Here is a 15,180-nt window from a genome sequence, read left to right on the forward strand (position 1 = left end):
AGAGTCAATACTATAGGCCAAGAGCGGGGTCCTCACTCCACTGGCTTCAGAGACCCAGTGTTTTCAGAATTCAGTGGGTCCATTTCTCTGTGGCTCACATACTAACATGGAAAGACCTCAAATGTCAAATTCTGAATTACAAACCAGATACTCCCATTTACCGATCACATCAGGACATTCGTTTCCTTGGGAATCTCCCACTATGGGGACTGAAGGTAAACTAGAATAACAGTGTAATGGTGAAAACTTCAGCGCAGGGAAGGGAGCAGATCGTGTGTCCTATTGCGGCCAAACTAGGAGACAGTGTCTTAGAGGATGTGGAGTCCAAATATGGTAGCTGACTGGAGAAGCTTGATGGCCAGGGTCATAACACCAGGCTAGCCTGAAGCTGCTGTCTATGACAGTGCAACAGAATCTCTGCCAGGCTGGCATCTTTGGATGCATAGTTTACCCATCACTTCTCTTGTGCCAACATGACTTTCTCAAAGTGCTAATAAGGGAGTTGCCCACCTAGTCCTAACGTGCTGTTTCCAGTGTCTCTGGCTGGGCTTGGGGAAGATGGCTGGCAATGTTTTGGCCTGTCGGCACTCATCAGCCATTGGAGTGGTGTTAGTTAGCTTTACCTCTTTATTGTTGCTTTTGATTGGGATTTTGCAGTGATGGAGTTTGTTGGCCTTCTGTATACTCCACACACAGCAGTATGCATTACCAGAAATGGGGGATAGCACAGGGGCAGGGTACAGAGTGAACTGAGTTGTCAGGAGAAGAGCTGGGCTCTTCCCCAGTGACATGGAAGCTGCAGTCATTTTCTCTGATAAATAATTGACCTGTGCTTTCCGAGGGATCCCATTACATACAGCGGCAGCAGTGTAGAGCATACAAGGTCTGGTTACAGTGTGTGGAAGACTGTCTCTATCAGAAAGACAGCCTGGCTCAGAGTACCCTGCTCTGCGCCTCTGAGGGGATACCCACCTCCCCACCCAGTGGTTCTCTCAAGGGAGAGTTTTGGGCCTCAGGGCCTCAGCTGATAAGAGACCATCCCTTTCCTTGTTCAATCAGAGAATTCTAAGACGCCCAGATGGGCACCATTTTAATTACTCCCAGGTTTGGTTCCTGAGGGCTTTGAGTGAACTGGGGGAAAGGGGTGTTGGTGCACCGAGGCTTTCCTATGGAGGGAGCCACAGGGGAATGGAGAAGACTGCTCTTCATAGTCTATTTATATCCATTAATCTCCCTTTTCTTTCTTTTTTTGCCATGTCCTTGCCTTGGAGCAGTTATTACAGTAAGTATTTTCTGCAGGGGTTGGGGTATGAAGATTGAAGTTACAGATGGTTTATCGAAATGGAGAAATAAAAGTGAACCTGCACTAGATGTCTGGCTCTTCTCTTGTCCCCGTGGGTCTTGTTGGGGCTGTTGAGGCTCAAGTGTTTGAGTCTAGTGAGGACCTTACTTGCTGGCTTTAAACTGTACTGATGAGTGGATTTGCCAGATAAGACCTGACTCTGGATCTCAGAGATACAGAGTGGATTGTGGTCCCCTTTGTCTCCTCAGGCCAGGCCTGCCCAGGGCTATACTGAAGTTTTTCCTCTCCCTCTCCCATTTGGGCATCCGTTGACCTCAGTGAGCACTGACCGTCGGCAAAAAGCTTACTCTTCTAGAAGCAGCCCCATGCCCCACAAGCCCTTGTTCTTCACTGTAATCTCCCAGATGCTTGTCCCTGCCAGGGGACTAATCCTGCTGAGGCAACAGTGGGCTCTCTTACTCCTTCATGTAGCTCTTTTTACTAAAATTTTTAAACAGGTGTTATAATTTTTCAAAAGCACAAAAGGGAAGGAGACAAAATTAGCAGAAGCCTCAGCAACAGACTCATTACAGGGAAAGGGGCCAGCTCTAAGACTTTAACCTTTCTTCAGCTAGGAGACTTTGTGGGCTGTTGATTATATTTGCATCCTGTGGTTAAATACTAAATTCTAAACTCGGACAAAGGTGGGGTTTGGCCTAGCTGTGAAAAGGTCACCTAGATTTTGTGAACTTCACTTTTCCTTCTCTGTAAACTAAGGGTGAGGGTATGCCTGAAGCAGATGTAGCACTGTGGACACCCAGACGAGGCAGCTGTTATTATCAAGCTGGAGCCTCACAACTCCAGGGCTGCATGATCCCCAGTAATGGGAGGGGTAGTTCTCGTCTGACATCATCAGTTACTGAGGTGTGCTTTCCCTCTTCCAGAATGAGTACATGAAGGAAGACTTTCTCATTAAAATTGAAACCTGGCACAAGCCAGACCTTGGCACCCAGGAGAATGTAAGTATCACCTCGCAGCAGCCCAGGGAGATGATCTCTCCAGGCTCTACCTATAGCCTCTGCCTCCCTCCCTGCACAGGGTCCTTTCTGTGCTTCTCTTCTGCCTGGCTAGGAAGGCTGCCTCTCTAGTCTGTCCTATAATGTAGTTTCCTGTCGTCGGTTTGCAAAATGTCATCTCTAAGATTCTTTGCTAGGCTTTCTTATAGAGCAGGGATTAGTCTAAAATGTAGTTTTGGATACCCAGGAACGATGTCTTTAAAGCATCATAGTTGTGGTACTTCTCCAAACTCAAAGTATGCTCATGTTCCCTTAATTATACCTATGCATGTTCAAAAATGTTCTTCCTTGTGTGAAGCAACATATACAAGGAGATTCACCACAAATCCCAACAAAATAGACCCAGTCAGTGGGATACCAATAAATTGTGCAGCCAAACAGTAGCATACTATGCAGCCATTAAAAAGCCGAGGGAACTGGGTGTGATGATGCACACCTTCAGTTTTTCTACTCTGAGGACAGAGGCAAGCGGATCTCTTGAGTTTGAGGTCAGTGTGGTCTAGATTGTGAGTTCAGGGACAGCCAGGGCTATAGAATGAGACACAGGGGTTGGGGATTTAGCTCAGTGGTAGAGCGCTTGCCTAGGAAGCGCAAGGCCCTGGGTTCAGTCCCCAGCTCCGAAAAAAAGAACCAAAAAAAAAAAAAAAAAAAAAAAGAATGAGACACTGTTTCCAAACAAAACTAAGAGGGAACTGAAGAGAACAATCCTTCATGTATTGTTCAGTGTAAAAGCAGGATATTAGAGGGCTAGGTTGACAGCTGCACAGGTCACAGGCCCCGGGACAATCTAGTCCTATTACTCTGCTAAGTGGACATGGTATGAAATGACTCCTATAACTTACTGCTATTCCCACAGATTGGCGTCTCTCAGCCCTCTTCAGAGAAGCTTTTCCTATCACAGCTGCCTTAACAGGCTCACACGAGTGGGGCTTTCACATCACATCCCCACTAAGGCCCAGTGAGCTTTGCAGAAGGATTGTAAGAGCCTAACGTGGTCGGTAACAGTGTTTCCCAGACACAGCAGGGAGATGCACTTATGAACCCACATAATTTTTGATACTATGCACAAGATCTGTGAAAGCTCCAGCCAGCCAGAAGCCCACCCTCCAGGTGGGCACTCAAACTCCCACCACCAGCCAGACTTGATGGTGCACACCTTTAATTCCAGCACACAGGACCAGAAGCAGTCAGAGCTCTGAATTTGAGGCCAGCCTGGTCTCACGTCTTGAAAACCAAACACAAACATCCCTCCACTAACTGAGTAGCGATTGGCATTTGATTGCTGCTGAAAGGAGAGGATATTAATCAGGGTTCTGTAGAGGAACAGAAGAAAATGAATCTAGACAGAAGGGGAAGGGGTTTATTACAGTGGCTTACAGGCAGTGATTCAGCTAGTCCAACAATGGCTGTGTACAATGTAAAGTCCATGAATGCAGTGACCCACATTCAAGGTGGAACTTTGCACTTCAAATGATTTAAGAAATATCCTACACATGTGTACCCAGCCATTTGGGTTTTAGTTAATTCCAGATGTAGTCAAATTGACAACCAAGAATAGCTTTTCCAGAGAGTCAGTTTTCTTTAAAGATGTAACCCCTGGTAAGTTGACCATACACTAGGGCAGGTCCCACCGCCAAGATTAGTTGGGTAGTACAAACTGAACCGGTTGAGGAAAAAGGAAGGAATAATCTCAAAGTAGGGTGTTAAGGGTGGTTAAATGAATATGTCCGGGCTGGAGAGATGGCTCAGTGGTTAAGAGCACCCGACTACTCTTCCAGAGGTTCAATTCCCAGCAACCACATGGTGGCTCACAACCATCTGTAAAGAGATCTGATGCCCTCTTCTGGTGTGTCTTAAGACAGCAACAGTGTACTTATATATAATAAATGAATAAATCTTAAAAAAAAATGAATATGTCCAAAATTTTGAAAAAGAAATTTAAAAAGAAAGGTACAGCTGGGCACAGGACCCAGGAGGCAGAGACAGGCAGAACTGTGGAGTTTGATGCTAGTTTGATGTCCATGATGAGCTCCAGGCTACTGTCAGCATTAAAGGAAAATCTACACACAGACCACATCTTCTGCTCCTGGGGTCAGAGTCAGGCTTGGGGGATGAGCCAGAGGTGGTTTTACTCTGTCTAGCCTTTTGCACACTAACTGTGTGGAAAGGCAGCGAGTCCATGGATAGTCCTCAGCCAGGGGCAGGTGCTAGGCAGGGCCTGCTGAAATGACCTTAGTCTAAGGACAGATCTCCAGCGCCTTTGAAGAACTGTACCCCAACTGTGAGGCTAAGAAGCTCTTCTCTGAAATGTTGGGGCCAGAAGTATCTCAGCCATTAGATTTGGAATGTTTGTATAGGAATGTATGCAAATTACAAAATATATTGAAGAAGGGATCAAAATATAAATTCATTCGTGTTTTATATACTTTCTTTTTTCTTTTTTTTTTCTTTTTTTCGGAGCTGGGGACCGAACCCAGGGCCTTGCGCTTGCTAGGCAAGCGCTCTACCACTGAGCTAAATCCCCAACCCCTTTATATACTTTCTGTACACAGCTTGAAGGCATTTTACATGGCAGTTTTAGCCTGCCTGTGTTAAACTATAACTGGTCATATGAGATCACATGTGAAATTTTCCCCTTGTGGTATCATGACAGCTCACTTGGAGCTTCTGATGGTGGATGTGTAACTGTTGTAAAAGTCTTTACTAGTAAGAATATCTCACCAGAGTCGCTTTCAGATAAAGAACGCTTTAGCAGAACTGCACAGGCATAACAAGTGCTCTCTCATTTTCTTGTAGGTGCATAAACTGGAGCCTGAGGCATGGAAACATGTGGAAGCTATATATATAGACATCGCTGATCGAAGCCAAGTACTTAGCAAGGTAGGAACTCCTTAAAAGATGTGGGGGTGCTGAAGTGGCTTGTAAATGTTAAAGAGACTGAGAGCCTTACCCAACTTGGCTCCGAGGGAAGTCCTTTCTGGTGTGCATCCCTTGTCTTGTTGTTGTTACTGCTTTTATGGTACTAGTGGTTAAGCCCAGGGCCTCCTACATGCTAGAGACCCACTCTGCCTTTCAACTACATGCCCAGCATGCCACTCCCCAACCCCCCTCAACTACATGCCCAGCACACCCCTCCCCAACCCCCTCTTTGAGGCCGGGTCTCCCTGTGTTGGTGTGGTTCATAGAGATCAATCTGCCTCTATTGAGATTAAAGTTGCACACCACCATACCTGGTATCTTTTTAGTTTTTTTTAGACAGTTTTACTGTGGAGCCTGGCTGTCCTGGAACTCACTCTGAAGACCAGGTTGGCCCCAAACTCATACAGATCCACCTGCCTCTGCCTCCTGAGACTTGGGATTAAAGGCATGGCCACTACCGCCCAGCTCCAGATAACAGTTTTACTTTTTAAGACCAGGTCTCACTAAGTTTCCGGACATGGCTATTTCTAAGGTAATGTTAAGAGTTCCCTGGTTCGGGTTGGGGATTTAGCTCAGCGGTAGAGCGCTTGCCTAGCAAGCGCAAGGCCCTGGGTTCGGTCCCCAGCTCCGGAAAAAAAAAAAAAAAAGAGTTCCCTGGTTCATAGGGCTGAGAAGATGACTAAGGGTTAAGTACACTTACTGCTCTTGCAGAGGACCTAGGTTGAAAGCCATATGCATTGCATGCACATGACACACATGCATGTAGGTAAAATTCATATACTGTATATATGTATATATATTTTCAAGTTTCCTGGACCAGCAAGATGGGCTCAATGGTTAAAGCACATGTCATCAAGCCTAACAACCTGAGTTTGATCCCTGCTACTCACATGGTGAAGGAGAGACGGGATTCCGTGTTGTCTTCTGACCTCCACATTCACACATGCACACACTTGCAAACACTTACATACATACACATCCATGATGGAGCCGTCAGATGACAACTGGATGGAGTCACTTCTTTTCTTTTTCCACTGTAGACTCAAATTTAGGTCCCTATGCTTATGTAGCAAGGACCTTTACCAGCTGAGCCATCTCACTGGCTTTGAATTTTATTTATTTTGCTTCTGTCTGTATATGATGCACATATGTGCAGTCCAAGTACAGAGATTTGAGATGATTCTCTTTCTCCACTGTGGGTTACAGGGATTAGACTCAGGTTATAAGGTTTGCATGGTAAAAACTTCTATCCACTGAGCCATTTCTCCAGCTATGACTGAGATATTTTTATTGGTGCACACCTAGGGTTCCATTACCCACAAGTATGAAGCAAAACAATTATGTTCAAGGCCAGCTTGGGCTTAAAGTAAAACTTTCAAAAAACAAAACGACCTTTTTACTGAAATACAGTATCCATAGCAAAGTATGTATACATCACAATACATCATAAATGCACAGCTAGGCGAGTTTCTCAAACAGAATTTGTGGATATGTTTCACAAGCAGAAGAGTAGCAAGAACTGGGTCTTTGAGTAGCTCTTCATCTGTTGTCTGAGTGGTGGAAGATTAGAAAATAATAATAATGTAGGCCAGGTGTGGTGGCACACACCTTTAGTCCCAGCACTCAGGAGGCTGAGGCAGGTGGATCTCTGTGAGTGTGAGGCCAGTCCTGTCTACACAGAGAAACCCTGTCTTAAAAAAAAAAAAAAAAAACAACAAAAGTAAATCTAAACTAGATAGGTGGGTAGATAGATAGATGATGCCTGCCCAGTAATACCTAAGAGGTTATTAACATAGAACACCTTCGGTAATTGTTTTTATTTTTAAATTTGTCATGTATTTACTTATTATATGTGCTTATTGACTGCTGGTCAAACAGCAGGTGTGTGTAAGTCAGGCAGCCTCGTGGAGTGAGTTCTCTCCTTCCTGAGTGGGTTCCCAGGATGAGCTCACACCATCAGGCTTGACCAACCGCAAGCACTTTTACTTGCTGTCCATCTCAAGACTGTTTTTTAATTTTTACTTTATGAAGCAGTTAGAGTTTATTAAAAGAGGTTTTAATATAGACTTTTACTACAGGGACTAAGAGAAAGGCACTTGGGAAGGAAGCAATGCATCCAGAGTGGAGGTGTGAGGGCTTCCTTAAAGGAGTGTCAGCTGTGGTACTGATGCTGTTTAACCAGGAGCTTAAGCTAGGAGATTGTAAGGATGATGACCAGTTGTTCTCAGCTCTGGCTGTGTATTAGAGTCATCTGAAGCAACTCCTGGTCCTCCTGTCTCCACATCTCAGGTGCTGGGAATACAGACTTGTTCCATTGTGCCCAGCTACCTAAAATGTTTAAAAAGAAAAACCACAAGATACGGTGGCTCATGCTGCTAGTCCCAGTGCTTAGATGGCCGAGGCAGGTTCAAAGTCACAAGTTCCAGGTCACTTTGGGCTACAATAAAAAATCCAGGCTGTCAAGGTGGCTCAGCAGGTGAATTTGCTGAGCCAGAGGATCTGGGTTTGATCTCTGGAACTAGCCTGGGTGGTGAGCATTGACCAAATGCATCAGGGAGCATGGCTACTGTACCTCCTACAGGATTCACTGATCCTGTGGCTCATTCAAGAAAGATGCCCAGGCTGGAGAGATGTCTTAGCAGTAAAGAGCACTGGCTGTTCTTCCAGAGGTTCTGAGTTCGATTTCCAGCACCCACATGGTAGCTTACAATCATCTGTAATGGGATCTGATTCCCTCTTCTACCATGCAGATAGAGCATTTATATACATAAATAAATCTTTTTTGAGAAGAGAGAGGAAAAACCATTTCTTGAAAGCTGTCTTCTGGGGTTGGAGAGATGGCTAAGTGGTTAAGAGCACTGACTACTCTTCCACAGATCCTGAGTTCAAATCCCAGCAACCACATGGTGGCTCACAACCATCTGTACTGAGATCTGATGCCCTCTTCCAGTGTGCCTGAAGACAGCTATAGTGTACTCATATATAATAAATCAATCTTTAAAAAAAAAAAATGAAAGCTGTCTTCTGTCCTCAACTTGAACTGCCACCTACCTACGTGTGTTCAGATACACACTCACAAATAAGCATTCACAAAAAAGAACGTAAGGAAAGGGAGGAGGTGTGCTTCAACAGCTAAGTGTGCCTGCGCTTACAGAGAGCCTGTAACTCCAGCTCCAGAGCATCTTCAAGCCTCAGAGTCATTTTTTGTTTTTCAAGATAGGGACTCTGTATAGCTCTAGGTATCTTGGAACTCACTTTGTAGACTAGTCTGGCCTCGAACTCAGTGATCCACCTGCCTCTGTATCCCAAGTGCTGGGATGAAAGGCATGTATCACCACCTCCCAGCTATAAAATACATTTGAAAGAAAAGTTCATATTGTCCTCAACTGAAGATATTTTGTCTCCGGGTTTAGGTAGGACGGCCCAGAAATCTGTATTTTAGAAGTCTTTTCTAGGAATTTGGATGCATTCTTAAGTTGGATAATCTGTTGTTAACACTGGAAATACATGCTTCCTCAGACAATCTGCTGACACTTTAATACTGACAAAACTGCAAACAAAGCCTGGCAGAGAAAATCACACAGACTAAGTATAACCAGTTTGTCTCAGGGTCACTATCGCAATGATCACACAAAGAGGAAAGGGTCTGTCTGGCTTACACACCCACATCATATTCCATCACTGAAGGAAGCCAGGAAGGAACTCAAATAGGGCAGGAACCTGGAGGCAGGAGCTGGTGCAGACGCCATGGAGGAGTGCTGCTTACTTACTGGCTTGCTCCTATGGCTTGCTCAGCCTGCTTTCTTAGAGAAACCAGGATCACTAGCACAGGAAAGACACCACACACAGTGAGCTAGGCCTTCTCCCACCAGCCACTAATTAAGAAAATGCCTATAGGATCACCTACAGCCCAGTCTTGTGGAAGCATTTTTTAAATTAAAGGTCTCGCCTCTTAGATGACTTTAGCTTGTGTTAAGCTAGTATAAAACTGTCCAGCACTATTGACCCCTTCCTTGTCATCTTGATACATAAACACTTTACCATTAAACTACAATATTTCCTTTCTTTTTTTTTTTTGTTCTTTTTTTCGGAGCTGGGGACCGAACCCAGGGCCTTGCGCTTCCTAGGCAAGCGCTCTACCACTGAGCTAAATCCCCAACCCCCAATATTTCCTTTCTTATTCATCCCCAAGATGAATTAAAAACAAATAACAAATAAAGTTCCACAGTATACAAATTTAAACACATTAAAAGTTCAGTCCCTTTAAAATATTTAGTCTCTTTAAAAATCCAAAATCTCTTTTTAAGGTTGAAATCTCTCAATTGTGGGCTTCTCTAAAAATCAAAATAAATTAAATATTTTCTTACTTCAAAAGAGAAGAACCAGGGCACACTCACCATCAGATCAAAGCAAAACTCCCAACCATGCTAGTAACACAGTGTCGGATGTCTGCAGTCCACTCATGATCTGGGCTCCTCCGGAGGGTGTGGCCCCTTCTCCAGCTCGGCAGCACACATAGCTTGAACTCCAGGCCCTGGCTGACCCACTCCACTGCTGCTGCTGTTCTCGGTGATCATTCCGTGGCTGGCATCTCCAAAGTACTGGGGTCTCTGCTGCAACTGGGCTACATTCTCACCAATAGCCTCTCCTAGGCTCTTTTCTTGGTGCCAAGCCTCAACTTTCTGAATAACCCCATCAGTCCTTTGCCTACAACTGCCTCTGAGGCTGTACCTTCACCAGTAGTCAGCCTATCCTGGCCTCGCACAGCCCAGCCTCAGCTGCTGTCCATGACCCTTCTTCATGTCTTCAACACCAGTACCACCTGGGCATGTCTTACACTACCGTTTGACTGGCAGTGCAAGGAATGACCTTGTCCATGTTTGGAATGTAGCTTCTGTGTACTGACTCTCATGAAACGCTTCCAGAAGATTTCACCTCCGTGATACTGGTCTCTTCTTAATCAATGCTAATTCCTCAGCTACAGCCTCCCAACTTTAATTATCGAAGTAAAGCAAAGTTTCACTGTAATGGTTCTGGTCTTTGTTAATCACAGCTGATTCTTCAGCCCCAGCTGACCTCATAGCATCTTAGGTAAAAGTAACAAATGCCCAAAGGAGTCCGAAACTCCCCTCTGAATCTTATAAGCCAGGCCCCTATTTTCTGCCTTGCCCTGAGCATTCTTAGCTCCAAGCTCTTGCAGAACAGCCCATTGAGGTCTCAACACTCAGCGGCTTTTCTAGTCCCTCCCCAAAACACGTGGCCAGGCCTCTCACAGTCCCACTCTCCTGGTACCCTGCTTGTTTGAGGGTTACGTTTGCTGTGATGAGACGCCATGACCAAAGCAGGGGAAAGGGCTTATTCTACTTATGCTTCCACATCACAGCCCATCATCCAGGGAAGCAGAGCAGGGACATGGAGGCAGGGAGGATACAGAGGCTGTGGACGGTGCTTCTTGAACCACCAGTCTAGGGATAGTACCGCCCACAATGGGCTGGGCCCTCCCCTACCAGTCTCTAATTAAGAAAATGCCCTACAGGCTTATCTACAGTCCAATCTTATGGAGACATTTTCTTCTCTTTTCTTTTTTTAAAGATTGTGTGTGTGCGTGCGTGCGTGCGTGCGCGCACACACACACTCCTTTAATCCCAGCATGCAGGAGGCAGAGGCAGTCAGGTATCTTGAGTTTAAGGCCAGCCTGGTCTACCAAATGAGTTCCAAAATGGCCAGGTTTACATATACCTGTATGTCTTGGAAAACAAAACAAAAAAAGGAACTATCTAGCAGACAGTTCCTTATCTTGCCTATAACATTTTCCCATACTCCACTCCAGCAACTTCAAGAACTACTGTGGCTGGGCATGGTATTCAGCTTGGTCCACGTAGTGAGCTGGTGCAGGGCAGCCAGGGTTACACAGAAAGACCCTGTTTCACAGCACAACAAGCCAGAAAGAGCTGGTATGAAATGCCCTCTCATGAAAACTGCCACTTCCTCATCCTCACCTCCCTTTCCCCCTCCCTCATTCTCTCTTCCAACCCCATTCCTACTATTTTCAGGATTACAAGGCAGAGGAAGACCCAGCAAAATTTAAATCTATCAAAACAGGACGAGGACCATTGGGCCCGAATTGGAAGGTACAGTTCACACCTTACCACCAAGGGGCCAGACATATTATGGGTGGGCCTCTCCTTTTGGAGGAGGGTGTGAATGGGGTTTGGACAGCCTGAGATCAACCTGCTTCTGGGTATTTTCTACTGCAGCAAGAACTTGTCAATCAGAAGGACTGCCCATATATGTGTGCATACAAACTGGTTACTGTCAAGTTCAAGTGGTGGGGCTTGCAGAACAAAGTGGAAAACTTTATACATAAGGTAAGTTTGCAGGCTGAGACCTTTCCATGTGTCTGTGTTCAGGACCAATTGGACCCTGACCTGTTTCTCAGTTGCTAGCATTGGAGTCTTGGGTTCGATTTGCTAGCTCCTCCCTTGCACATGGTGTTCTACATTTTAATGCTGTCCCTCTACGGGCAGCACATGTGACAAGGAAAGAAACAGAGGTGAAAGAAGACAAACAGGAAAGGCTTTGCTGTGCTTGAACTGCACATAAAACAAGTTTCTCTTTTCAAGTCAGAAGGCAGAGGCACTGTGAGCCAAACTCCCAGTGTCCCAGGTTACAGAAATGGCCAGACTTAAGCCTCTTCATTCTCACATGTGTTAGAATCACACTTTTGTGCCACATTTTATAGCTGCTGGCTAGTCATAACCCATCATTAGGCAGCGAAGACTATAGAAAATGTGGCAGTTATTAGGGGCCGTGGCTTGGCCAGATCCCATGAGCAGCCTGTCTTGGTAGTGTTGGGGTCAGAGGGCTCGGCTGTAAGGTGGATGGCCATTCTTACTGGAACACTTACCTGCCAGAAACATGAAGGCAAAGGTCACTGACCTGTGTCACAGCTCCAGATGAGGCAGGCAGGCAGGCAGGCCTCCCTCTTCCCCTCCACCCAGTAAACTGTGGATACTCGGGGGATGCCAAAGGGCTTTCCGTCTCCGCTCTCTGACTTGCTTCCCTCCTCCTCACAGCAAGAGAAGCGTCTGTTTACAAACTTTCACAGGCAGCTGTTCTGTTGGCTTGATAAATGGGTTGATCTGACTATGGATGACATTCGGAGGATGGAAGAAGAGACGAAGAGACAGCTGGATGAGGTGAGCCAGATGCCAGGGGGCTGGGCTCTTAGGTGTGTGGCCGACTGTCAAGGAGACTGGCACCTGGGCACATCTGAGGGCACCGTCAGCCTGTTGTTCTAAGAACAAGCCCAGCTCTGTTGTGTACTCCCAGGCAGTATGGGAACTATAAGGAGAACAGTCTGTACTCGGGAATACAGTGTGGCTGAGGTCTTGGCACAGGCACAGAGACAAATATGGTAGTCTGTACCTGATGCCAAGTGAGTACACCCGCTACAGTGACTCTTCAGTCAGGGTGGGGGATGGTGCCAGGCTGTGGAACTTGAGGTGACCGTGGGGCCAGGCAGGTTCAGTTGATCACCCACATTACCTAGCGAGGACAGCCACAGTACATGCAGAAGCCCCCTGTGTTCTGTGTGGTTGTCTCAAGCTAATTTTGCAGGTGAGAAGATTTTGTTTGTTTGTTTGTTTGTTTGTTTGTTTGTTTAGATTTTTTGGTTTGGAGCTTGGCATTGATCCCAGGAGGAGAGCAGTCTGCTCTCTGAGAGCCTGACGACCCAGCACTCTTGTTTTATTTAAGGAATAGTCTTTCCTCAGAGACCCATTTAGGGGGATGCTCAGTGAAAACCACCAGGCACCCTTTTTCTGCTCTTGTTCATAAGCTGAGAGGCTTCTTCAGCTGAAGTGGGCGAAGCTCAGCACTGCCGCTGCAGGTGACAGTGTACAGGGCCGGTGCTTTCTTGATCCCTTGTGTTACTCTGCCCTACATGCCCGTGGCAAGCCTACGGCAGGAAGCTCCGTATCTTTAAGGCATGTCAGAGTGTCCAGCAGAGGATGTGCTTTCCAGCCGAGCCTGCCTCAGTTAGTTGCCGAGGTGCACAGCACACAGACGTTTGTACTTCAGTGCTGGGTTAGGGCAGAACCTGGGCGAGAGTCCTTCTTCCCAGAGCCTCCCAGGGAACTGTTTCTACCTTCTGGGATGACATTCTTCCTGGGCTGACTCACCACTAAGTGGTGTGCAAGTTAGTTCCTGCTGAAGGCGGATGTCTTGGTTATTCATTCAGCTGCCTCTAACAGGCGAGTGGCAGGATTTAGAGCACAGCACCTGATTCTTTACAAAGGATCCTCCAGAAGTTGTAGACCTAAGTCACATTGCTGATTCTGTTTGTGTGGAAGAGACTTGACTCTTCTCGTCCTCCTAGTCCTGACACTCCCCTGCTCCCTGCAAAAGTTTGAGGAGCAGCAGGAGGATTGTAATCGGGGTTTAACGGGGACTCTGCCCGCCAAGGCCAGCATAAAGTAGTTGAGTATCCTGAAACACTCACAGCTCTTCGTTCTGTGCAGCTGTTAGCACGGGTGAGGAGGGTTCTGGGTTTAAGCACAGCACCAGTAAGTAAATGGATAAATAAGTTGCTGTAGTTCTGGAGGAAAGTCTCCAAACAATCTTGGGGATTTCCCTTCCTTATGCCCAAACTTGATAGTCCTTAGAATTAGGGCTTTGCTTTTAACATGTGCCCACCCCTGCTTGCAGTGACCCTCCTGTATGTACAGGACAGTTGTGCCAGTAGCTTAGACAGATGCTCATTGTCCACCAGGGAATTGTGACTGCAAGGGACCTCTTTGGAATTAGAATTTTAAAACTAACTTGTAATGGAAGAAAAAGACCAAGTCCATGTCATTGTGGAGTATGCTTTAACCTCTAGCAACCATACAGGCCTTCATGTGCTAATTCAATCCCTGGCCTCTGTTTCTGGCTTGTCTAAAAATATAGTCACTGGGCTGGGATATGGTTTGGTGGTAAAGCATTAAGTGTCTAGCAGGCACAATACTGAGTTTTTTAATACTATATACACAAAGCTTTAAAAAGAGTTTTTAGTTTTTGTTGTTTTTAAAAAAGACAGGGTAATAGTCCAGTCTAACCTCAGACTCATGTAGCCAGAGGTCACCTTGAGTTTTCAGTCTCCCCGCCTTTGCTTTCTGAGTGCTGGGATGATAGGCATGCACCATTCTGCCCACTGCGGTGCTGAGGATCAAGTCCAGAGCTGCGTGCATCCTGGGCAGACACTCTTCCAGCTGAGCTACATCCCTAATCCAAAAAACTTTTGATTTTGATTTTTTTTTTTTTTCAGAGCTGGGGACCGAACCCAGGGTCTTGCGCTTGCTAGGCAAGCGCTCTACCACTGAGCTAAATCCCCAACCCCGATTTTGATTTTCTGATTAAGATTATGTAGTATCGGGCTGGAGAGATGGCTCAGTGGTACTATCTGCTCTTGAAAAGGTCCTAAGTTCAAATCCCAGCAACCGCATGGTAGCTCACAACTATCTGTAATGAGATTTTCTGGTGTGTCTAAAGACAGCTACAGTGTACTTATATATAATAATTAATTAAAAAAAAAAGATTCTGTAGTATCAGCCAGGCCGTGGTGGCACACACCTTTAATCCCAGCACTTGGGAGGCAGAGGTAGGCTGATCTCTGAGTTCAAGGCCAACCTGGTACAGACAGATTGAGGTCTAAGAGACGTCTCAAAAAGAAAAAAAAAAAAAGGAAGAAAAAGAGGAAGAAGATTCTGTAGTATTTTCTTTCCTACTGTGGGTCTGGTCCCTCTCCCACCTGTTCCTTCTGCAGCTGGCCCTGTGTGGTTAGCTGAAAAGCTGTCTGACACATGCCACTCCCAGGAGGCTGCTGGTAGCTGATCTTGATGGGCGTGGCCTTGGGTGAGAGGG

At 46.0% G+C, this 15,180-nt stretch overlaps 1 protein-coding gene across 1 annotated transcript in view; it reads left to right on the plus strand.

Moving 5' to 3' along the window:
- The window catches only part of Pitpna (phosphatidylinositol transfer protein, alpha), a 40,565-nt gene that overhangs the window by 19,434 nt on the left and 5,951 nt on the right, over positions 1 to 15,180 (plus strand). The window contains exons 5-10 of the mRNA NM_017231.1: positions 1,275 to 1,282; positions 2,227 to 2,301; positions 5,155 to 5,238; positions 11,331 to 11,408; positions 11,535 to 11,645; positions 12,354 to 12,476. Of these exons, the coding sequence (NP_058927.1) occupies positions 1,275 to 1,282; positions 2,227 to 2,301; positions 5,155 to 5,238; positions 11,331 to 11,408; positions 11,535 to 11,645; positions 12,354 to 12,476 (479 nt within the window). The remainder of the gene's footprint in view (positions 1 to 1,274; positions 1,283 to 2,226; positions 2,302 to 5,154; positions 5,239 to 11,330; positions 11,409 to 11,534; positions 11,646 to 12,353; positions 12,477 to 15,180) is intronic.

The sequence above is a fragment of the Rattus norvegicus genome, chromosome 10, assembly GCF_036323735.1.
Source record: "Rattus norvegicus strain BN/NHsdMcwi chromosome 10, GRCr8, whole genome shotgun sequence".
Classification (NCBI taxonomy): Eukaryota; Metazoa; Chordata; class Mammalia; order Rodentia; family Muridae; genus Rattus; species Rattus norvegicus.